We start from the raw sequence: 25826 nt of genomic DNA, 5'->3' as shown, positions 1-25826 counted from the left end.
TGTTTTCAGAATCAGATCAGGTTACTCAGGGCCTTTGTCCCCCCAGGTTATGAAACCCCCTGAAGGTGGAGGTTTCCTCACCTCCCAGAGCTCCCTGCTCCTGACTTTAACCAGAAAGTGCAGGAAGAGTTTTCCTGTGAGCCCAGCTGGAGCTGGGCTGCAACAGCTTGCAGCCATTGCCTCTCATCTCCTGCTGTGCACCCCTGAACAAAGCCTGGCTCCACCTTCTTCCCCACCCCGCCTTGAGACATAGAAGACTGCAATTCAATCCCCCTCATTCCTTTCTCCTCAAAATGACACAAACCCGGTTCCCTCAGCCCTCCTGACCTCTTCCCACCCCCAGCCATAGCAGTGGCCTTTACTGGACTTGCTCCAGTTTGCCAGTCCCTCACTTGTACTGGGGCCTCACAATGAACACCGAATTCCAAATGCAGCATTGGGACCACTGCATAGATGTTACTTGGTTTAACATAAAATTAAATTTAAAAAATTAACAGCTTTTAAGACACAGAATATGAAGACTTTGTTCCAAAGGTATTTAAAAAACTGCAAAAAGAAAAAATCCTTATTAAACAGGAAATACTTGTTATTATATTCATGCATATTTCATAATAAAATTATGAATAACTGAACAACCGCCCTTACTCAAAATTTCACAGAGGTTATAAAAATATGGAGCTCTTCTCCCCCATGTAACATTGTTTTCTCAAACACAGTATACCCTCTGTTTAATGACTCCAAGTTCACCCTTTCAGACTCCACAGCAATCACAGGAACAAGGGGACAGAAAGAAGCTCTCAGAGTTACTTTATTCCCATTGGTATCCAGAAGTGAAAGGAATTCACTTGACTTGGTGCTCATCACCTTCTTTGCTTTGGATGTGGGTAGAGATAGCAGTGACTGCTGTGGGCCACAAAGGTGGTCTGCAGGTGTCTCCTTTCCCCCTCGTCCCCCATATTTCCCCTGTGTGCCCCACATGGAGCAGACACAGGGGAGAGGCCAAGGAGCCCCTGGGCACTTTGACAAAAGGCAGCTGACCCCCTCTGGTCTAAACACCGGCCCTCACTTCCAATGACTACTTCCTGATGTTTTCATCCAGTCCTTTCCTGCCAAACTGTGAGGAGGAATGGGCAATTCTTGCTCCTATTTAAAGATAGTTTTCCAATTTTTTAAGTTCCCACTTTACCTACCCACTTACAGCTGAACCAAACTACCTAGGCAAACCCCAACCATTCCAAGCCTACAAGACTACTGTTAAAAAAAACCAACCCTACTCGTAGCACAATAGCTTTTATTCCAGATGTTTAGCTAGTAACTTCCTAAGTTTGGCACTAAAAATCAGGAATAAAAGCAGGCATTCTGAAAGGCAAAAACCACAACAGGACAGGTCCCTTATTATACTGCAATATGTTCAGTTCCTGAGCAAGTTTGCAATGCTTTCTAAATTTTAAGTTGGTATGTAAGGAAAAAAGAAAATAAAATACCACATTAAAGTCAGATGTTCATGGGCAATGTTTCTAATGCAGGGAAGTCCCCCACAGTTAAAGCAGTCAGATCTCCAATGGCTCACACCAGAAACCAAAATCATCCAAGTGTGAAATGGTCCCTAAGGACAGCTCTCTTCAAATTTTCCACCAGCTACACTCACCTTTGACCATGGAAACTGGTACTGAAGGAAGTGAGAGTCTGTGATGTTCACAGCAGACCTCACAAACTCAAAGTGCTAATACCGGCAAAACCTGAGAGACTCAAATTCTGATTCCACAGCAAAGAGCAGCTTCAGCAAATGAAACAAAGGCAAAGACACCTTTATACTTATCCAAAGACTATAGAAGAATGTCAACATTCCTCTTTGAGACTCAGTTTTCCTTTCTCCTAACCTCTGGTAAATCCTTTTGCCTCTAGGACTAGGCTTCTCAGCTGTGTCTGCATATCTGATTTTGTTCAATGATTTCCTCTAATTGTGAGACAAACAACAGACTACCAGTTCTCAGCTGAAGGATTACAAATACTGATCAACATCTGCATTTCCACTTCAACAAAACTATTTTCCAACAGTCACTACTTGTGCAGGAGTCAGAATGTAACAAAAATGGGACCAGCACAAGCTCTGCCAAAACTACAAGGCAGTGCAGCATTCAGACCTGGGGGCAGAGCATTTATGTGCTGAGCTCCCAAAGGGCACTTTTTGCTGCCAAGCTTTCTCAGCTCTATCACCCTAAGAAATGTAAGGGTGACTCACACACCTTCTCTTATGGGTGTGTGCACTGGAACTGCAGCAATATCAGGATTCTTCATTCGTAACACTGCAGAGAGAATGAACATTTTATAATAGGAAACAGAAGCTGAATCAAGGAGACTGATTTCCAGTAAACTGACTTGTGGAGAAAGGTTAGTCCAAGCAGAAATGCAATGTCTCTGAGAAAGCCTGAAAGTCTAAAAATTAAGGTTAAAAATAATATCAAAACAAGAAAACTTGAGAAAATAAAGCCTCTGAATGTCTAAAATCCCTTTGTGGCCACATGACTTAGTGAATATTGCCCTACAATGCCCAATTGAGTCTTCTTCCACCCAGAACTACAGAACTCCCATTGGGAAATAAATCTCACTCAAATTTGATATGAAGATTCTTCCAGCAGTACAGAGAAATTACAACATAGAAGAAGGCAGAAGGTAGAAGGTTAATTTCCTATTTTTTCCTCCTGTAGCTCAAGAAGGCTCTCTTACAGACAGAAAAAATAAAAACTGATTGTACAATTTGTTCTCCATACAAGTTATTCCTAAGAAACATGGACTGTAAAATTTTTAAGAGGTGTCTACAGTGAGTATGAATGAAGCAGCCATTTATATTATGGCAGCTTCCCATCCCATGCTGTAAGCCATTAAAGTCTGTATGAAGAGCAGATCATTATTTCTTTTTATATATATTTAGTTTTATTAATGGCTAAGAGTCCCGTTCTAAACAGATTTTATTCTTAAATTTAGCAAAGAAAATTACTGAAATAACAAGCAATGGAATAAAAAAGGAAGCACATAGGTTCAGGTAGAAAATTAATGGGAAGCCCATTAATTTTTTTTTAATTTCCTGGCTCAGTTGAAGTTGGGTGACATTCTGTTTCTTACAGAAGTCCAAACAAGGCCAGATCTGCACAGATGCACATTTTTCAGAATAAATAGAGAATCCACTTCAACAAAAGCTACTTTGCTTCTTTTTCTGCTCCCCTTTTTCACACCAAACAGTATCCTGCTCAAAGCCAGAGAAGATACAGCAACAGGATGCCCTGAAAAAGAAGTAATCTACAGAGACACCCCAAAAACATGGCTGAAGGTTTTCTAACCTTTCTTTTTAAAAGATATTACATTTCTTCACCTACATTCCTGCTCAGTACACCACTTAGAGGAAGGGAAAATAGGAGGGAAGCAAAGATTGCATTTGTAGATTCGTCCATAGGATCCTGATCACAGTGAAATCAGCACTGGTAAATTTATGTTCTTCCCCTCTACAGATTATTATTGCAAGGCAAATTACAGAATCACTGCTTGATAGATTCATTCCGGTTGGGAGGAGGTCATGTAGCCCTGTTGCTCCAAGCCATTGTCCACTACCAAGTGAGACCAGGCTGCTTTATCTACTGAGATAGTCTCAGTAGATAAAAATCTGTAAAGACAGACTGCACAACCCTGTCAGACATCCTGCCACCTTGTTTTGTTGTCCTCCTAGAAAAAATCATTGTCCTTCTATCTAGCTAGAACTACTCTTCCTTCAGTTATGACACAGCCTGTGGTCCTGCCCCCTTCCTCATAGTCTGCCAGCTGGTGGGAGCACGCTGCCAGGCCCCCATGAAGCCTCTGTCTCCTCCAGGGCACTGCTGCCACTCCCTGACATTGTAGCAGCCTTGTGCTGAACTTGCTCAGTTTTATCCACATCTCTCCTGTACTGGGGTGAGGTGTGGACACAAAACTGGATGCAAGTGTGCATACTGCAGGTGTGGTCTGACAAGTGCTGAGTGAGAGGAAGCCTTCCCCTGCGAGGAGACATTCCTTCCCAGGTGTGTAACCTTACCCTCCTCACTGCTGAATTCCACAGAGCTCTTGCGAGCCAGCTCCTCCCATCTGCCCAAGGCCCTGTGAATGACAGCCTGAATCTCAAGCACATCCACTGCCCACCCCTTTCCCCCACTCTGGAGCCACTTGCAAACTCCATGAGCAAGGGTTGGTGGACTTCCACCTCATGCATAACATCCTGTGGTGGACAGCTGGGGCTCTCCACTGGTTACCAGCCTCAAGTTACAGCCAGCCAGGCACCACCAAAACCAATCTCCAAATCCCACCAGGCTTCCAGCCCTGGAGCAGCACACTCACCTAGACCACAATCACATTCTGCAAAAGCAGAACCTTGCTGAATCCAACACAAGCATATGGTTTTATTAAGCTCAGTAGCAACACGTTTACTTTACAAATAGAAAAGGCATGACTTAAAAATGTTCAAGGAGCGAGAGGAATATGAATAAAAAGGGAAAGGAAGAAGTTTCCAAACATGCATTTAGGACACTTGACTTTTTAATAAATGAGCCTTGCTCCTGTCTTTTGTCCTGGCAGCAATGTGAATACCCAAAGTAAGAAGACGGGCATGGCATCACCCCAGAATTTGCAGACCACCCTGGAGGTCAAGAGTACTGTAACAAATTGCAAGCCTCTGAAGAATCAAAAGGGAACACTGGCATCATATGCTTTAAATCAAGAATGATCTGTTTTTCTTCTGTGCCACACAAACTGGAAAACTGCATCACTGGGCGAAGACCAAGATCCTTCATGTCCCACACACAAGCAAAATAAAAACATATTAATATTAAGAGCATTTTTCTTAATTAGTGCTATAATTTGACAGCAATCAAGCAATTTGATCTGGAAAAGCAATCATATTTCTGTAATTTCCTTTTCTAAATTTAATTCAGATTAGTCATATCAATGCTGGATATGAAGAACTACCTTAATTGGAAATATCCTCATCAAGGTTTCTAATTTTTAATTAGAGAAGATCCTCATATGCTGCAGTACACTTCAATTGTGATGTAAACCTATACAGGGTTTAGCTGCATACATATTATTATAATACCTCTGTAATTAGAATTATTATGAAGAGAGTTTAGAAATGCTTTTTATTAAAAATGCACCAAAATATCATTTAGTACAGTAATCCTGATCAGCCTGACATGTAAAAGACAATTTCATCACAGGGAGGGTTTCATTTCTGCAGCAAATCAAGGTCTTAACTTGAAAAAAAAAAGCCACGGAAATGTTATTTATGGATACAGTCAATAAAGCATTTTTTCCACTCCAACTGTACATTAGTCAGACATTCATTACAAAACCAGAATGTCTTGTTTCAACTTGCACTAAATCCATGCACCCTGGTTTTACATGGCATAGGTTGTCTTTCAAGATACTGATGAAAATTTCCACCAGAAACTGTTTCCAACGATGTAAGTGAAAGGATACACTGAAATGAATATTCAGTTCCTACTGCTGCCTGCAAACCGGGTCCTGACAGAGACACTTTACCTAAACATTTTCAGCTCTTTGGGTACTACTGTCCTTGGAAAAGTAACCATGTCGTTTCTCATTGAGGACAACTCATTCTATCTGATCATTAGAAAATCATCCAGTTGAACAAATGTGTTTCATCTGATGAATAAGTTATTAAGAATGTAAAGAGAATCTTATTACTAAGTTTCAAAAATATATGGACTAAAATATGGAAATACATTTCTAATAGCAAAGTTAAAACATGTGCTCTAGAAGAATAACACTATTTTCATAGATTTTCTAACACCAAAATTTTATTCAAATAAATCAGAAATCAGGTAATACAGCTGCTAAATCATTAATTACAGGAAGAAAGAAACATAGTAATAGCACTTGCAATGAACAAGAACAGCCCTTGTCTTCAAAAAAATGTATAATGGAAGCTAGATTCCCACACAAGTTCGGCATCTAGTCCAAACATCAGCACTCTTCACTCTTTCCTTGATTTGGAAATTATCTAGTAGACATCTTTCCTCTCAACCTTCTACAATTTGAAAGTGAAGTTTTTAAAACTCAAATTAGCCAATCCATGGTTTGCAACAATATTGAATACTAAGCATGAAATTCTAAAAGGACACTGAGGATGAGACTGAGAACGCTTTAGAAAAGTGAAAAATATAAAAACAAGAGACATAAGCTCAAGACTCACTGTGATCCTACCAGGAAATCTAAATATTGCCATCTACTTCTCAGTATGTTATTAGACCATTTTACAGATGAGGAAATAACGTTTACCCTCTCTCTTGGAAGTTTTTGAGATGCACAGTCTATATCTCAAAGGAAAAAAGTATTTATACAATTTCTGTAATTTTTTTAAGCATTTTGAGAAACAAGGGAGTACAGAAGAGAAACAAGAGTGACTGTTTGACCTTGAGCTTGGATCCTAACAGTTCACATTCATGGTTCAGTCCCAAGTAACAAGTATTGTACAGTACAGTAAGTCACTGAAACAGATTTTTCCCAAGATAATGCCCCTATTCAGCAGCATGTAAGTAGAACAATTTATTTTGCTCTGCTTAACTGCTTCACCCACACATTTGACATTAAGCTTCAGGCTTCCTGACTGAGCAGTGAACATGTAGGACATAATCAATGTTGTGCAGTTATGCATCACTTCCCACAGTCTTGCTGATTCAGGCATTTCAGAATAAACATGAATCAAGTTTTTGATCTAAAAACACAAGTTTGAAAACATATTTTTCAACTCTTGTTTAGCATTTCTTCTCATCACTCCCCTTAAAAACAAGTTCTACTTTTACATATTCCTGGTTTCTAAATAACCTACAATATTTTGGTGCAAGTAAACTCGAGATTCTTTACGATAAGAAAATGTCCAATGGATGAAAATCTCAAACGATGTTAATAATAATGCAGCAGTTTTCTTCCATGGATATGTGGCAGAACTTGAGTCACAACATTCTGTTCTGCAAACCACATGCACGCACGTGCAGTGACGTTACTGAGAAAGATTTGAAAACAAAAAGAACACCAAGATTTAGTTGTATAGGTCCACAATGAGAATTCTGGCTTACCTTGCTCATTTGCCTCCTACCTCCCTCTAGTAAGGAGCCTCTCTCCCTCATGATACTCCCAGAGTCTCCCCTAAGTAATTCTCAGGCTTCAGTTTATGAACCAATCTCTGAAAATTTCCAAGCATCCAGGCTTACAGCTTTTCTACTCACTAAACTACTACTAGATTCAGAAATGAATTTACCAATATTAATTTTCCACTAACAGATGTAACAATAGGAATGACATTGTATTAAGAGGAATGGGAGTGGGAGAAAAGTATCAGTAACAAATGCTGATTTTAACAAAATATGATCTTAGATATGAAAAATGCCTTCCTCATATGTTGTGAAATACACACAAAATGAAAGACTAATTCATATCACTACCAATGAAACCTCATTTATCGTTTCATTATAACATACAAAAGGTGCAAACAGTAAAAACAATTGCATTCACAGTGTTTAACACTGTAACTCCAAAGAAAGTTTCTCTAAGGTACAACTGCCACAATAGATATTCCACAAGAAGCATCCAAGGATAGTCCAGAAAAGCACTTACAACTCAAAAAACCATCAGGAAGCTGAACTTACAGAAAGGTAGTTTAAAAAATACCTTTTAGAGACCATACAACAACTCCATGGGATCCCTACTAACATTCTAAAGTAAAACTGTAGAATGGAAATACAATAAAGAAAAAAGTGAAATAAAAGTCACTGTACAAAAGCGGAAACAAAATTACTGTCCCACATATGTCAATTAAAGAAAATTTGCACCTCACATAGCTCATTTCTCCATCACATACAAAATTGAGAACAGCATACTAGAGATGCACAAATAAACTAACTGCAGTTCTGCACAACATACGAAGCTCAGTCTCAAAGTCTGAATCAAAACTGGTCCTCCTCCTTCTGGACTGCAACTTTTGCTTCCTGGCTGCTTCAGAAATAGACTGACGTTTATAAATTTTCTACATCAGATTCTAAAAATAATTTCTAATTTATACAGAAGCAGTTAATAGACTTCCTGTTTTACAAATAAGCAATGTGCTATTCCCAATTGCATTAAATTCCGTTAACGATTATGAAATTTAACAATAGCCTTTCAGGTTTGTTGTCTTCCTTCAAATGTTTATAAACTATGCAGTGATTCCTAAACAGCTCAGAATCAACCGAAGTTTCTTCACAGAATTATAGAATAGTTTGGGTTGAAAGGGACCTGAAAAATCACCCAGGTTCCAACCCCCTTGCCCTGCATGAGGCAGGGACATTTTCCATGAGACCAGGTTAGAGCCACATCCAGCCCAGCCTGGCAAGTTTGTTTTACAGTATTCCAGTGTGGGAAAGGATTTTTGTTTGTATTCTAGTGTGGGAAAGGATTTTTGCTGTCTACTGGTGAGTGAAATCACAGCCTAACGTGCTAAGCATTAGCACAGCTCAGGGTCACAGAGAGCTCCTCAGGATGGAGGCAAGGAGGCAACCCCCTTGTCAGTACTTCATAACTGGCCTGTCAGAGCCAACAGCACAAGACCGGTGCATTTGGCTCCCACATCTCAGAGCTGCAATGCCAGAGTGCACACACGCATCACTCAGCACTGGGGCTCCTCTCCATATCCTGGGGCTCCTCTCCATCCCAGCTCCTGAAGGGCAAACCCCCAGGATGCTGCCAGGGCCCGACATTCAGCAGCAGGTGATGCACAGCCCATTGCTCAGGGGTCAGTCTGCTTCTACCACATCCATCTGTGGGTATCAGCCACAGAAGCTGATAAACCCAGCAGCACCACAAGACACCTGCCATCACTCACACAGCAAGTCACATCTCATGTACAGTGCCACAGGTAACCTAAGGAATCCACAGAATATATTATAAATATCTTGAAATCTGACTGTAAAGCTTCGGGAAATATCAGATTTCAAGATAGTACCTAAAGAACTACTGTTCATAACCAGATAAACACATGTAACTAGTTCATGGAATACTAAGCCTGAGGGTGAGAAGGGGAAAAAAAAAAAAAAGACGAGATGGATTAAACAAAGCAAGTCAGACAGATTATCAAGATCAAACAGATCACCCAAGTGAAAAGAATGAAGGGTGCATTGAAGAAAACAGCAGAACAGCCAGAACCTCTGCCTGAATAATGGGCTTGAAGCTGTAGGCACCAAACATGCCCCCACATTCAGGCAATAAACCTGTGTCTCCTGAATGCCAACAGAAAATTTTAAAAATGTTATACTTCATTTCTACTGCAGAACAGATTGCTCACTGGGGTTCATCAAGCAGAGTGAAGGCTTTCAGAAAAAAATATTTTATTTACAATAAAAATAGCCACAAACTAACACATGTTGGCAGAATCTCACTGTATTTATTTAGCATGAAACAGTTTTTAAGCAGTATTTTTTATTCCCCGAATAAAAATGAAAAAAAGACCCCAACCCTACACCTTTTTATGCTAACAGTTAAACTGGAAGACTGAAACAGAAAGGTGCTTTTTTACATTTCGATTAAACAACTGAAAACCTGCTAGCTCAAGAGAAAAGCCATGATCTTAGGATCTTTGGGAAAGAAAGGGAAAAAAAAGAAAGAAAGAACATTGAAGGATTGAAGAAATATGTAAATGAAGGATGACAGAATTTAGTTGTTTTGGCCAAAAATACAAGCAACACCTAAAAATCTTTAAAATAAGCCTTTGCTGTAGTCAAATTATTAGCAGCTGCCTTTCCCAGCACTTGGTACTGCCTCCTGACACAGCTTGCTCACTCACTCGTCCAGTGCATGACTGGGCAATCTTTTAAAGCTCTTCTTAGTTCACCCTGTAAGCGCAGGACATCTCGCAAAAGCGACTACATGGTCTGGGATCCCCACAAACAACTACGTAACTTCTCCAATAGTTGCACCGTTAATTACAAAGAAACCAAATGAAAACATACATAAAATGACAGTGTTATTGCGAATAAGTATTTTTCCCCTGTGTCAAGACATCCAATTTAATTGCAGATGCCAACTAAAAACCTGGTCGACACCAGCGTTGAAGAACGGGAAAGGAAAGGAACTCCAGCTCCCACGGGAGTTCTGTTTTCCACAGCCGTGTCCGCAGCTGATGGAGAGGGGAGGGAAGCTGGAGCCGGCGGCTCCCCACACCGCGGAACACCAAGCGAGAAACCCCCCGCGAAAACCTCGCGGAAGAAACTTCACCACACTTCAGCAGCGAGAAGTTTGGCCAAGGATTTTACGGACCCCTCGCATCCTCTCTTCGGTGACCCACCTCGCTCGGGCAAATCCTATTTAATGACAATCTCTCACCATGCGTGTCCCGCTCCTGCCCCAGCGGCTGCTGCCCCGGGCCCCCGCAGCCCCGGCGAGGCAGCCCCCGCCCCTGAAGGGCGTCTCCGCACCAAACACCGAGCCCACCCTCCGAGGACCAAACTTTCCGTGACAACACCGGAGCAAGGGCCCGGCGCGAAGCGAGCACCCACCTCCTCCGCCGCGGCCGGAGCCGCCGCCAAACGCTCCGAGGCGGCCGCCGCCCGGCACGGCCCGCTCCGGCCCGCTGCGCCGGGGCCCCGGCGGCTGCCCCGCTGCGCGGACACGTCACTCAGCCCGCCGCGGAGCCCGCAGCGGCCGCCGGGCGGAGCTCCTGAGCGCCGGCGGGAGCCGCCCGGCCCGGCCCGGCCCAACCCAGCCCGGCCCGGGCCCGCCTCGCTGCGGCCGCCGCTGCCGTCAGCGCCCGCCCCCGCGAGGCCCGGTCGGATCCCGGTTGGCCCCGCCGGTCGGGCGGGTCGGGCCGGGGCGGGGCGGGCACCGCGTGTCCCCCGGAGCCCGCCGCATTCCTGCTGCCGTACGTGACACGCCCCGGGGCGGGAGCTCATCCCGCCGCTCGCCCCAGGCCCTGGGGCGGGGGCCGCCCCGCGAGGCCTCGGTGCACGGGCGGAGAGCGGAGCTGCCCGGCTGCGGACACCGCGGGGACAGCCGGGCCCGGGGCTGAACAATTCGGCACGCTCAGCCTCATGCTCACGAATAGCCAGGGTACGCGCCAGGGTACAAACTGGGCCACGGCGCTATTTTTATTTTAATCTCATTTATAACTAGAAATCCAGTAAGTTTTCAAATTAAATGCTATCTAGAGACGCTGGCACCTTATGCCGAATTTTTTTTTCTTTTTGCATCCTTCTTGCGTGACATTCCTCACAGTGAGCATCTCTGCAGGGCAGCACTGACCGGCCAAGCACACGGCCACCCAAAGCCCGTGCCACTCAAGCATGGAACGCTTGTCCTGAGAGTAACAGCAACCTCTTGTACACTCAGCACTGACCATGCCACTTAGTTAAAATATAGAAAACCTTTACAAGAAGCAATCATTTTGCAAATGTGTGCTTCACAATATACCCATGTACACATCTGTCACACTTCAATAAAAATAAACTCTCTTAAGTACATTAAAAATTCTTGAATAAATTATAAGTCATTACAACTCTTTAATGTTGTTAAGTATTATCTGAAATCTTTGGACCACTTTTAAGAATAAAATCTTCGAGCTAAATGCTGTTCAAAGATCCATGTGTCATCCAGCAGTGATCCCTGCCTATTTAAGTAAACTCATTCTACAGTGAGTAATAAAATACACTCAGTAAATAGGAAATTCATTATCATTACTTGAAATCATTACTAGAAAATGGTGGCATTTGACGTTTGATTAATCCATCTTTTCCCTACATTTTCCCTTTGTCTGTAGTTTAACAACACAGATTTACAATTATCCAAGTGTTTGTGTGGGTTCATACAGTCTGAATCACAAAGTTTTTTAAATTATTCCTTTCAAAAAATGTTTCCATTTTCACAAAGTTATTTCTTTTTAATGCAGTTCATCATGACATTGACTCAAGATAGCTTTCATATAGATCTAATTGTCTTGTTTGCCATGTAATAAAGCAAACATGACAATTAGGCCATACGTCAAAGTTAAGGCCAGGAATACCATTACGGTGTTCAATTCATATCTGAGACCTCTCAGTTCCATCAGAGACCATTTTATCCTGTTGTTTTTGTGATTTTTAAAATGTGTTACATTTCACTCACACCAAGCTATTATTTCAGGAGCTGAATGGTAGGGAATCAATCTTGGGCAAACTGTTTAATAAGTACTTATCATTAGAGGCCACTTTAAAAAACAGACACATACCTAGACCAAGTACAACTAGCTTGATTCTGTAATTAAAAATACCATTTACTAGCAACATCCTTCTCCTTTTGACACCTATCTCACAATCTATGTGCATTAAATTCTTCCTCTCATAACTACCTTTCACAGATTCTTATCTTTCACAATTATATTAGACAAAATTGAAATCCTTCTTTAAGACTTTTTGTGAACCCTTTTGATCTTTGACTACTCCTTCTTTTGATTCTGGTGACCATACATATATTCCAATAAATGTTGCTGTGGAAACCTTGTTGGATAAATCCAGCAATAACAGATCTACTTAGAAAAACTAACTTTCAAAATAACTTGCACTTTCCTGCTGTTTTATAAGGCAACAGCCTATTAGCAGTTATAATTAGCACCCTAATCATTGCAATCACAAATTCATTATTTATCCACCCATAATTAGTTGTTGATACTTAGAGTAGAGATAATGGCTGTCTCCACTGTTAACATGACGCTTTTTAGAACTGGATTCTAAGTAGATGTTTAAATTGGTTTTACTGGTGATACTCGCATGAGACCTCACCAAAATTTACTTGCTCTCATTTCTGATTCCTGAGGCTTCAGCAAAAATACTTTGCCTCCAAGCATAGGTCATCTACCCCACACATCCTCACCAGACATCTACACCATCCACCTACTCCAGCCCATGGACCGGGCATCTTCAGGACTCCATCATGCTGGCCAGCATCCTGACTCCCTGGGACACAATGCCATGAAGGTGGGATGCCTTTTCTCTTACTCCTTGGAAATTGGCATGGTTGAATGTACACCTAAATTTATGGCACCTAAAGACATCATTCCAATAGCTTGCTTTCCAAAATACTGCACAAAATCTGAACAAAACAACTAAAACTTCAGTTATCAAGTTCCCAGGAAAGCCCAATTTTCTCAGATTCTTCCATTTAACAGCTGATGTAGCTGGCACTTTTTCCTGGAGACTATTCATCCACTGGAAATTCTGTTGTTCCTAACTGTGTCCCCCATGAAGGCAGTGTGTCATTTGCTTACTGTAATCCCTCAGAAACCACTCCAAGCCAGGACATCCAATGAGTTTGCTTAACCTGAGCATCTGCAGAACAAATGCTGGAGCCTTGCAAAGTTACAGGTGCCCTCTACTTTTCTTACCAAACCAGACTGAGTGACAGTATATTTTTTAATTTATATATATAATACATACAATATAATATATATTTTAAAAAAATAAAAGCAAACCACAGTTTTCCTAAATTCAGACTATTATATCAAAAATAACATTTGGGTTCATAAAAACACTGCTTATTCATTTTCTGCTTTGATGCCTACTGCTGACTCATCTTCCACATCTTCCTGAAGCACCAGCACCACTACTGGGAGACAGTTCCTCAGTTCTGAACACACTAGCACAGGTTAACCTGACAATTCAATTTTATAATATTGTGATCTTTTACCAGCACTAGAATGTCTTTCATTAATGCATTTCATTTCACTTTCCTTCTTTTACAAGGAGTATTTGCAAGTCAAATTCTCAGACTGCCAATTCAGATAGACCAGGTATAAATTTTCCTATATTTGAATATTTATCAGGAGCAAAGCCCTTGTGTTACATCATCTCCTTGTTGTCATGGTGGTACATAAGTGATAGTACAGCTGATGCCATAACTTCTTGTGATGGGTTGACCTTGGCCAGCAACCAGACCCTCACCCAGTTGCTCTCTCATTTCCCTTTGTCAGCAGGACTGGGGGAGAAAATAATATGGCAATCTTGTAGGTCAAAATGAAGACAAGATCCCTTAGCAACTACTGGCATGGGCCAGACTCAGCTTAGGGAAATTTTATTTTTTGTCAATTAAAATTAAAAATGAGATGGTAACAGAGACAAAACTAAAAAGACCCTCCGCTCTCTGTTCTTCCCTCACACCAGGCTCAACATCACTGCATTCCCATCTCCTTGGCCTCCTCCAGCCCAAGGGGCACAGTGGGATGGGAACCAGGATTGTTATCAGTCAATAACAGCTCCTCCCAGTGCTTCTTCCTCCTCTCATTTCTCCTCTCCTTTAGTGTGGGTGCTTCCCACAGGCTGCAGTCCTTCAGGATAAACCTGCTCCTTCAGGGCCCCCTCCATGGGCTGCAGATGACTCTGCTCTGGTGCCCTGGAGCAGCTTCTCCCCCTCCTTCCTCACTGAACCTGATGCTTGCAGAGATGTTTCTTCACTTTGTTCTCCTCGCTCCTGTGCAGCATTTTCTGCCCTTCTTTACCTGTGTTTCCCCATGGAGCCCCCGCCATGGCTCAGCCATGCCCTGCAGTGGGCAGTTGGATCTGGCTGGAACTGGCTGTGTCTGGCTGTGTCCAGCCAGAACTGGCTGTGTCCTGCCAGAACTGGCTGTGTCCATCCAGAACTGGCTGTGTCCATCCAGAACTGGCTGTGTCCAGCTGGAACTGGCTGTGTCCAGCCAGAACTGGCTGTGTCCAGCCGGAACTGGCTGTGTCCATCCAGAACTGGCTGTGTCTGGCTGTGTCCAGCCAGAACTGGCTGTGTCCAGCTGGAACTGGCTGTGTCCATCCAGAACTGGCTGTGTCTGGCTGTGTCCATCCAGAACTGGCTGTGTCTGGCTGTGTCCAGCCGGAACTGGCTGTGTCCAGCTGGAACTGGCTGTGTCCATCCAGAACTGGCTGTGTCTGGCTGTGTCCAGCCGGAACTGGCTGTGTCCAGCTGGGGCAGCCCCGGCTCCCCTCACGGAGCCCCCGCTGCCGCCACTGTTGCCAGCCCTGGGCACCTGCACCCCCAACAGTCATATGCACAAGTTGTTTCTATAACACAACATTCCTACTTTCAGTTATTTCACTGCTCTCTGATGCCTCTTCATTCTGAAGCTGATAAAGGGAAAAACTTAAGTGAATTTCCTCTCAGGAGCACCACAAAGCACTGAGGCCGTGCAACCCTGAAAGAGAAATGCAGCTTTTGGCCAAAGCAGAACTGTTCCCAGGGAAGGAAAGGAGGAACTAGTGTAATACAAGATTCTGAGAAAATTTTATATCAAATACTATGTACGACTCTAAGCTGCCAACACGTAGTAAAAAGGAATTCAAGTGGGAAAAGTGACAAGCAAAGAGTATTAGGATGGATTAGGAAAACAAAAGAGTAGATCGATTTGTATGCATGAATATGCAAAAGAGTCTCCAGGGGTAAGAAATAATTATGTAAGATAAAAAGGCAATGATGACACAAGAATAAATTACTTTAAATTAGAATAGACTTTAGGCTCTTTCAGCCTAGGGCAATATAATGCTTAGCCTAAAAAGTTTTTAAACTTAGCCTCAACCAGTGTCACAGTAATACTCAACAAAATGCTGAGAGAAAAAAGGAAGAGTTATAGCATCAGAAAAACTACATCTTCAATATGTAACCACAACCTGGTCAGCAGTATACAATGTACCAACCAGTTCCATCTCCCTCACCAGAAAGTATCCTAGCTTTTTTCTGATTTAATTCTTGATGAGTCCTTAGGAAGGCTACTGCTGCTTTCCAGGATACACTTTCTTCCTGTAAATGTGACCCACAAAACAAGATGAACAAGCTCTTGTTGGATGCTATATGCCTACTCTATGCAGACCTCCATGCAAAAGTACTCTTTATACTTCTGTAGTTTGTCTGCATGACTTTGTTTCTCAAGGTATCATAGATTTGATACCTTAATTTACACTTAAAAGATTCTGACAGCAGAACTGCAAGGTTCAAAAACATAGCAAATTCAGCTCTCTACCTTCTACAAAATTAGTCCTTCATCAGGTATATTTTGTCCCCTTCTTGTTGCATGCCCCATGCTTAAACTTGAATGACAACTTTGGTAACAAAATGCAGTGTTCACTGGTAAACTGCTTTTAGCATTACGAGCAGCAAGGCAAGAGAAGGAAGCTGCAGATCTATATAGGAATATATAAATACAAGCAAATACCTGGAGCTGCCAGAATCAATTACCAATGCTAAAACCTCACAATTCTTTACAATGTCTGAGGACAGAGTGGTGAAAACACTGTCAGCTTATACAGCACACTAATGTGAGCAAAGGAGCAGAGGCAGCCACAATCATATGAAGAAATAAAAATTTCAAACCAGACGTAATGTATCTGACAAAGCAAGTATTAAATTTCCACTCTCTCTGCTCAGGTCATATTCCTAAGGACTCAGAAGTGACCCTAGGTGGCTCTCAGAATACAGACACACAATAGCAGCAAGCAATGCCCCAGCCAATTTCTTTGCTTTCTCTTTTGTGGACAGGCTAGCAGGCCCCACTCCTTCCAAGCTTGGCCTGCCTGACACCTTGAACTATGAACAAGGTCTGCTACGGCCTTTGCTGTATCATCATCTTTCCACCCCACTCACCAGTGTGCGACTTAGGGAAAAGCAGAAGGCACAACGTGCTGCAAAACACTTGTTCCTGCTCTGTGGCACCACTAGCAGGACATGCCAATTAGTCAATCAGATCCAGTGCATGAAATGTCTCCTCCAACACTGGAAACCCATCTGGGGGCTGATGACATCAACGGGCATAGTTTACTTCATTAGTGACCACTGCTTGTAGTTTTTGTTCCAATTTAAGTAACAGTGCAATGACACAAGACCAAAACACTGTAATTGCTGTGTAACATTGTTGGCCCAAGTCTGCTCCAATATTTTTCTGAGAATATGTTTAACACTACCAAGCAGAATGTATTTTCCTATTAACTGAAACACCTGAGTAGCAAAACAGTAACATTTAAATTAATCTTACAGATCATTTACCAAAAGAAACAAAAAAAGGAAATAAAAAAAGAAAAAAAATTGAGGACTTATACAAACACTATTATACATTCTTCTTCTCGTCCCAGTCTGTACCCACACACATCTCACAGTCAGTGGAGCTGTACACATGAATGTCTTGCTTCTGCTTCAATTAATCTCAGGTTCTTTACTGCAGAGGCAGCCAACCACTTGCTTGCACTGTGCATTCTTATAAGAATAATTAAAATACCAGTAATGATGCTGGGTTCCTTGGACTCACTAATCTAAAAAGCATCAGGAATCATTTCCTGAAAAACATTCTGAAAGAAATGCTCAGAACTGTATTTTACTATTTTGTAATGGGACAAGTTTCTGGTCTTTCTGTTCGTGTTTTTGTTGTTTATTTAAGGTAGCTTATACTAAACTATGAAGTATCATGTGGTACCAAATGAAATGTCTTCACGGTCAGAACCTAATGCAAAACTGGACCACACACTTCAAATACCCAACACCAGAAGGGTCATCCCCAAGAGATGTTTTTTCAACTGTTTTTAATGATCTAGTTAAATTGTTAGAACATAGGTTGGTCTTGATGATCTTACAGGTCTCTTCCAGCCTTGAATTTCTGTGATTCTGTGATTCTGTAATACACACACATAGCACAGCTTCTAGTGTTCCAAACATGCTTATGGGAATAACACATGAAACGCTGGTGAAGGGACATTGGTTTACAAGATTTTTATAGCTGTTTCCATGAATATGACATTACCTTTGTCACATTTAGCATTTCAAAATAAATCATTTTAGTGCATGCACTGCAAAAACTGTTTAAGCTACAAAGAGCAAGTAAAAAATAACAGGCATTATTTTAATCAGGAAATGAAAATCACAATAGACAGGTATTCAATAAAATACTTTTATTTATGTACAGTGAAAAGATGCTTTTCAACAAACATTATATTGTACAAGAGCAGACTTAAGTTTGCTTAATACTTTTAAATCCACTTTAAGGGGGAGTCTCCCTGAGGTTAAAGAAGGTTTCTTATAATTACATATCACATCAATATTTAATCCATGTTATCAGGAAAACACAGAAACACTCTGAAAGATTTACACATGGATATTTAGTGGAAGATGGGCCTGACAGCACGTATTGAAAACAACTAGACAAAAATGTCACAGTGGTAATGTGACTACAAGATCATGACCAGTTCTGCAAGTAAGAATAAAAATTTAAAAATGGTGGGTTCAAGGGGGAAAACAATGAGAAGTTTTGGAAAAAGAAATAGGCTAGAAATGGAGGAAAACACAAACTGTGATGTATGAATGTTGTATGAAGATGTAAGAACCAGATGACTGGACAAGCACGTCAGATCAGAAACCTTTCTTTAAAAAGAAAAAAAAACCAAACCAAATCAACTGAACACCGTTATCCCCACCACAGTTTGCTGATTTGGGTTTTTGTTGTTTGGGTTTAAAAAAAAAAAAAAAGCTTCAGAAAGGTGACATGAACACCACTCCTCAAATAAGCTTGTTCAACAAGAAAGCAGAGCCAAGTCCCTAGCAGTCACCTTGGCAAACAAATAATTCACCCAAATTCATGTTATGCAATTTTTCCAAATCCACAGCAGCAAACTCTGTGACCCAATCCAACCACTATGGAAGCTGACTGAATTTTTCTAAATTGTGGTTTGTGGATAAGGCTGTGAGAAGGCCCAACAGGACTGGGATTAATTTCACTTCAACAAAATTTACAACCACATATGGCTACTCTACCTTTAGGCTGAAAAGGATCACTTAGTTATAGGTACCAAAACCCTCAGTTCAAGAACTTTCTCTGACTTGTTTCAGTGCAATGTGACTTCCACAATAATAAACCAGAAAATCCTCCTGAAGGGAGCAGTCAATAAACACTGAAGAATCCCAGAAGTCTGGGATTGGAAGAGACTTTACAGATTATCTACTTCCAACCCTCCTGCTGTAGGCAAGGACACCTTCCACTACCCCAGGTTGTTCAAAGCCCCCATTCAACCTCGCCCTGAACACTTCCAGAGATGGGGCATCCACAATTTCTCTGGGCAACCTGTTCCAGTGCCTCACCACCCTCATGGGGAACAATTTCTTCCTAATATAATCTAACTCTCCCCTCTTTTAGTTTAAAGTCATTACCATTGTCCCATCACTCACTGTATGCCCTTATAAAAGGTCCTTTTATACTCAAGTATAAAAAAAGAGGCTCTGTAACAGAACTGGTAACTCCAACACATGAAAAGGCCATGAAAAGGATGAAGAAGAAAGGTTGTCTGTATTTTTGCTGTGCTGTATTCCTAGCTGGACTGTAAAGTACTCTTAAACCAACAGAAATAAAATAAGTGCTGTATTTGCTTTATTGCACAGCTTTGTGGTTCTAGCAGGTCTAGCAGTGTTTAGGTTCACAGGGGCTCTAAAGTATCATTCATTATATAGTTAAGACATGCAAACCCTTACAGTCTTTTTGTGAAAAAACTAGGATGCAAACTAAAAAACTGCATTATGATGTTAAAAACATAATTTTAATGAAAGATTTAAAATTCAATTAATAAAGTTATACACATTAATAATATAAAATATTAAACTTTAGACATCAGGTGTTATGACATAAATTTCCACCTGTCTTTTTTCAATCTCAATTCACTACTAACCCCCACCCTCCATATTCTTTAATTTTACCATGTAGGGACTTCACATTCTTTAGCCAGCCACTATAAGAATTACACACTCATCCCAAACTTCTGATGTTTCCATTTTCTATTATGATTCTTCAGAATTCTGTGGCTGGGATTTTAAAAATTATTACCTTGTTTTATTGAATCCAAACCTTCAAGTTTTAAGCTTCATAGAGTACATCATCATTCTGATACCTGATGACTTATTCTCTGCCTTTCTCCCTGGACCTCCTGCAAGTGAGGTTTGGATTCTGCAAGATATGCATTCAGATAATTTTTCCATAGCCAAGGAATTCATCCCTCTGGTTTCTTCCAAAGTGCTTTTAACATTACTCTCCCACATACAACTGCTTCAGACAGGTACACCATTTCAAACTTCTGAGAACCCTTTTTACCATAGGATGGTGCCCAGGCAGGCAACACTGCAACTTCATTCTGCCCAGCTTAAAAATAAGATTGCTCCAAATTTAGATTTTATCTATTAAATAGCAGCACAATATCAGACAGGGTTGCTGTGTAAAATTACTGTGATCCTCTCAGCCTGGTTTTGAATGGGCAACTTCAGATAGTCACCACTTCATCATTATCAACAAGATCTGCCTATGTATTTGTGACCTAAAGAAAGAAGATTGCTCCCCATCACAGAACAGCAGTTCAACTCTCAGCTCACACAGAGTGAATTAGGGAACACAGCAACCCAACTCCTTTCAATCAGAACAAATGAAAGACATTCCCACCAAAATGGGGCTGTTTACACCAAAGTCTGCTTCCCTCATACATTTAAAACAATATGCTCCACCACAGATCAGTTCACACAGTCTCTAATTGTAGAGATGATGTAAAATTGCTTGATGTAAAATTCTTCACAGCTTGGGCAGTCTTAATGCTTTGGGAAATAAATCTGTGTAGCAGTCATGTTACACAGAGTTCCAATTAACCACTTTTTAAAATCTCATTTGTTCCGGGCACCAAAACGAATACCCCGTCATTCTCCTACCACTAGGTGTCACTGTCTTCTATCGGGATCTTTATCCAGGAACCATCAAACCAGCATCTCAAGTGGGAGAACATCAGTCACCATTCGTCCCTATCTAAAGAGCAACCCAGTTTCTCAGGTAAAGGAAAGATTTTTGTGATGTGGCAGATAAAGTGCAAAGGATTGTTAGTGTTGCTTGGTATGTTCTTTAAAGTTAAATAAAAATATTAAACCAACCAAACTCCTGCAGGGGGTGATACAGGCTTTCCTCCATCAAGGAATCACCTCAGATTCTGAAACCATCTGAAACTAAGTGCATTCCCAAAAATGAGAGGAACCCTAACAGAAGCACTAGTGAACAAACTGCATGACCCCTCACACGGGACATACAAACAAAATAATTTTACTAATCAAGCAGCATTTTTTTCAAGGATGACACAGAGTCACCTTCTGGTGTTAGCACTTGTATTTCATTGATTTAAAGTCCAGAAGGGGCCACTATGATTATCTACCAAACCCCACATGTGGCAAATGCGTGCATCTCCACATGGATGGTTTTGGTGGATATAAACTCCTCCCATACTGAGGGCAACCTGGAAACAACAACTTTGACAGCAAACCCTCAATTATTTTCCTTGTTTCTTAAGTGTGCTTAAAAGAAAAAAAGAACAAAAAACAATACCCAAAAAATCCCAAACCCAGAAACCAACCAACAAAAAAACCCAAACCTGGGCCACGACTGCATTCTGCCACTGACCAGTTCTGCCACTTGGAATGATTCACTGGCACGGGAATTAGGTACCCATGCATACCTAACTTGGATCATAATTGATCTTAATACACAATTTAACATAATTTTCAGTATCTCTACCATATGTTAAATAGGATTCAAGCTAAACTTGATTCAAGCTGAGCTTAATAGATGACTTACTGTAAAGCCACTTTGAAGCATTAGGAAAAAAACCATGCACTAGGGAGCACATCACTGCTAAATTATGAAATACTGTCCAACCTGACAAATTGTTGATGTAATTCATAATGAGGGTTGAAGTTCTTATATGTATACACATAATAAACACAAACAATGCTTTTCAACACTTGTGATGCACTCAGAGTGCTACCAGCAACGAGTCACTGCATCAATAAGCTTCTTGCAAAATCTACTTCACGTGCAAAGAATGGCTTTGCATTGTATTCTTCTGTTACCCTGCTGGGAAACTACTGTTTAAGTGCTATATCCTCTTCTTTTCATGTGTTTCACCATTCAATTTTCCATTTTCCACTGCTTTATTTTCAAAGTTCCAGTCAGTTGGGCTGAGGAGTTGCTGAGTTTTTTTGTATGTCCAGTATGGGTTAAGTATTAGTGTAACAGCAAATAATCCCGAGAACAAAACAATAAAGTGAAGAAGTCCCAGGTTTTCTACAATGGAACTCCAGTTGAAAATGCACACCCACCACATGTGGTAGGTAAGAATCATGCGGCAGTGGAACAGATGGATCATCACCCACTGGTTTGCCTTCCAGAAAAAGGTGTTAGCACGGCCAGCCTGGAAAAACAAGAACACAAAGTATGCAGAAGTGAAACTGTTGCTTCAAGATAAGGAACTGAGGAATCTACAGAACTAATACAAATACCCAGCTTTCATATACAAACACTCTCGGGCATTTTTTCCTCGTAGTGCAATGTTACTCACATATATATAATGGAATCCTAAACTTGGTATGGATCTATACCAGCCCACTGTGCACACAGCAGCACACAAACCGACCTGGAGGCCTGCACAAGTGCCATGATGACAAGGCAGGTATGACAATAACACGGGTACCAGTTGGGTAAATGCAGTTTTGATGAAAAACTATCCCAACAAACCTCACAGATTATCTACGGACAAGTGAAACACGTGAAAACTGTTACAAACATAATCTGAAAATTATCTACGGACAAGTGAAACACGTGAAAACTGTAGCAAACATAATCTGAAATTATCACATTCTTACCTTCAGAAGCATCCAGGAAATGCATGTTGAGGGAGTACTCATCTCCAGCAACATTCCCATCAAAGGCAGATAGTGTCCAGATGTCACATTAATTACTAAACCAGCCAAGCCACCAAAAGCAAGTAAATGGTGAACTACTAAGAAGACATCAAATGTTCTAAAAATAATGTTGGACACGTGAACTGCTACATTTTCAAGCAAGAAAAATCCAGCTGCTATTAAACAGTTAAACCAACTCCACTTTTGCTGTGAATAGACTTTGTCAGCATAAAAAACAGGATCTATGAGCAAAGCCCATAACCCAGCAACACAACTCTGAAGTCCAAAGACACCTCGTGTGACTGCCATATTCCAGAACACCTTCTCCTTTGCAGACAAGGCACGGTAAGTGGTACTTCTCCAGGAAGACAACCAGTGAGACAGAAGAAATACTCCCAAGTAGATAAAAAAACCAGCAGCTAAAAATGTCAAACGAATTTCCCATAAGAGATAGTCCCAGTCAAAAACAGTCCCAAACACTGGATCATCATTTGTAGGATTCATTTCTTCTCTCTGGACACTTCTCATCCCCACTATAGTCTCCTTCATGCCTATTTAGCCTCTGCTATTATGCAAACCAGTAAGCATGAACTCTTCCATCTGGAACAAGGATAAAAACATTTAATGAATTTTGAAGTACGCTCATATATATAGACTCAAAACCATAGAGGGCTCACATCCACTGCAGTTATGACTTTGGTCCTGCTGCTATTAGGCACAGTCATCCCAAAGACAGGGAGACAGATAAAAAAACATAAGCAACAAGATTGCCAACTGGCCCGTGAAGTCCCTACTAGTTCAAAGTAATGCACTGAAGCAAAAGCAGAAGAGGGTCAAGTAGAAAGGCAAGAAAGAGGAAAAGAAAATACAAGAAGCAAACCCTGTTTTGTTGCTTATGAAACTTTTATTTCAACAGCATTGCACAGTTATTGTCCTACTCCCCTGCTTTTCCCACACTGATTTTACAGCATTTGCTATAGCTTTGGGTGCAATTCAGAATCTCAAATACAGATCCAAGATATAAAACCACAGAAAACTAATGCAGTAAGGGGGACCACTTACAGCGAAAAGGGGCTGTAATGATCATGGCTCAAAACAAGACTCTGCAATCAGTTTCTGAACATTAAGCCTCTTTCTGAAAAAAAAAAAAAAATGGAAAAAGAGTATGGAATGCAGACAAGCAACACTCTTACATATTATTAGCAACATCAGTGTAATTAGCTGAACAGCCCAGCATTAAGTGCCTCGAGTTGTCTGAAACTTCCTGAACACACCGTAGTTCAAAAACAAAGGCTTGTGGGGAGGGAAAAGCCAGATAATACTGAAATATTTGAACTCCAGCTCGTTTGATGAACCATGTAGGTGATATGAGCACGACCACCACCCCCGCCGCAGCCTGTGAGTGCTGAGCACCACTGTGCGTTTGGACTCAGGTGAACGCAAGCGAAAAGGCCACCAAGACCACCGAGGGCAGGGCGAGAGCTCCCGCCGTGCTTCAGCAGACAGCAAATGCCGCCACCACCGTACCCGCGCTGCCCTACTCGCCCTGCCCCTTGCCCGCAGGTGCCCGCTACAAGGAGGGCATGGCCGGGAGCCCCGAAGGCCCTTCCTCACCCCGCGGCATCACGGCTAGAGACCGACTCTAAGTCCCAGCAGCCCTCCCACTGTCCTCACGGAAAACCAGGGCAAAACACCCCAACCCCACAGCAGGACCAGGCCCTGAACAGCGACCCACTGCCGCAAGCCCTGGCTCTAGCCGGGCCGTGCCAGCTCCTCCGGCGCCGCACAGACACGGCACCGACGCCCCTCGTAACCTTCCCCAGCCCCCGGGGCCGCCGAGCCCCTCACGCACACCTGGGTACCGGCTCCGACGCACAAACCCCGCTCCTCACCCACAGCGCTGCCCGCAGTGACGGGACGGCCCTTCCCGGCTCCGGGACTGCCCTGCCCGTTCCCCCAGGAGCTCCCGGCCCGGTCCGACCCGCCTGGGGAGGCCCCGACCCGGCTCGACCCGCCGGTCCCTCAGCACCGCCCGCCGCCACCGGGCGCTCTCTGCGCACGCGCCACCGTCAGCAGCAACCACCGGGCGCGGCGGGACGGGGGAGGGAGGCGCGGCCGTACCACTCGGGCAGGGGGAGCCTGTTTGAGAGGCGCCTTTCTGCGCCTGAGGGCAGCGCTGAGCGCCGCCTCCGCGGAGAGGGCGACGCCTGCTCAGCGAGATCGATGTAAAACACAAATATCAGCGGTGGCATAGCCAGCACTTAGCTATAATTATCCAGTTTCATTAAAGACAGCAAGTTATGAAATGGATGTCAATGGTGTTCTGCTACATGATTCTCTTCATATTTGTGACAGCTCATGTTGTCATCCCAGTGAGTCAGGGTGAATCTCCCGCGGTCACTGAAACTGCCCCGGGAGGGTTCCTCGGCCGTGTGACAGCCCCGCACCCTGGTGTACTTTGTCTTCAACAGCAGAGACTGGCAGGGACCCTGGATTTTGCCAGGGAAACGCTCAGTCCCACAACGAATCAGGTGATTCCTCAAAAAGGCGACCAAAAGAGACAAAATCAAACCACAACTTCTGTCACATGGAAGATTGGCCTAGAACAGCTGAAATCCTAACCTGGGTCTACGTATGATGAGAGACCAGCGCTGGAAAATCTGCACCGGCAGTCTGACAGGTTCTTGGTTTCCAGACAGGGAGAGGGAAGTGCTGCCATTCTCTGTGGAAAACTGGGTTTTTCAAACCCTGCTTCAAATGCACGCATGCCCAATTCCCAGGAACTCTTTAGACAAGTACTAGTTAGTTCAGGTGAACCTTAGCATACCTTAGTGTCATAGCAATAATTAAATACTGCATGTGGTATCAAATCAGTAGCTCCTTTTTATTTACAAATACACAGGTACCTGATGATAGTTGAAAATGTCTTTAGTTTTAACATTTTTGTTTTCATTATTCCCCAAGTCAAAGTGTCATGGTCCCAGTCCTTCTCCTGCTCCCTGTGCTTCCAGAGGCAGACTAGACCCCTCTCGGAGGTGTGAGAGCCCCTAAAAGGTAGGCTTGGGAGATGG

At 42.3% G+C, this 25826-nt stretch overlaps 2 protein-coding genes across 7 annotated transcripts in view; both read right to left on the bottom strand.

The window, feature by feature from the left end:
* Window positions 1-10629, bottom strand: part of ARHGEF10 (Rho guanine nucleotide exchange factor 10) — a 110979-nt gene extending 100350 nt beyond the window's left edge. For all 3 annotated transcript variants that reach the window (XM_058020562.1, XM_058020563.1, XM_058020564.1), the window contains exon 1: window positions 10569-10629. The gene's annotated coding sequence lies outside the window, so the exon portion shown is untranslated. The remainder of the gene's footprint in view (window positions 1-10568) is intronic.
* Window positions 10630-17631: 7002 nt separating this feature from the next.
* On the bottom strand, window positions 17632-24754 carry CLN8 (CLN8 transmembrane ER and ERGIC protein). Of its 4 annotated transcripts, none has more exons than XM_058021179.1 (4): window positions 24610-24754; window positions 23818-23890; window positions 22717-23355; window positions 17632-22265 (listed from the first exon to the last, which is right to left on the bottom strand). In XM_058021179.1, exons 3-4 carry the CDS (start codon window positions 23302-23304, stop codon window positions 21951-21953), a joined length of 903 nt encoding a protein of 300 aa, XP_057877162.1. In that variant the 5' UTR covers window positions 23305-23355; window positions 23818-23890; window positions 24610-24754; the 3' UTR covers window positions 17632-21950. The 4 variants fall into 4 exon arrangements, with proteins under 4 accessions (XP_057877162.1, XP_057877164.1, XP_057877165.1 ...); XM_058021181.1 differs by having other exon boundaries at window positions 24648-24754; XM_058021182.1 differs by lacking the exon at window positions 23818-23890.
* Window positions 24755-25826: the final 1072 nt, after the last annotated feature.

Source organism: Melospiza georgiana, chromosome 3 (assembly GCF_028018845.1).
Source record: "Melospiza georgiana isolate bMelGeo1 chromosome 3, bMelGeo1.pri, whole genome shotgun sequence".
Lineage (NCBI taxonomy): Eukaryota > Metazoa > Chordata > Aves > Passeriformes > Passerellidae > Melospiza > Melospiza georgiana.
Note: the sequence above shows the minus strand (reverse complement) of the source record. Positions and strands in the feature narration are given on the sequence as shown.

Bases quoted from the DNA above. Each gene is read 5' to 3' on its own strand.
- CLN8 (XM_058021179.1), bottom strand. From the start codon at position 23,304: ATGAAGGAGACTATAGTGGGGATGAGAAGTGTCCAGAGAGAAGAAATG. The intron at 22,266-22,716 runs GTAAGAATGTGA...TTGTTTTTCCAG, and splicing joins TTTCCTGGATGCTTCTGAAG to GCTGGCCGTGCTAACACCTT.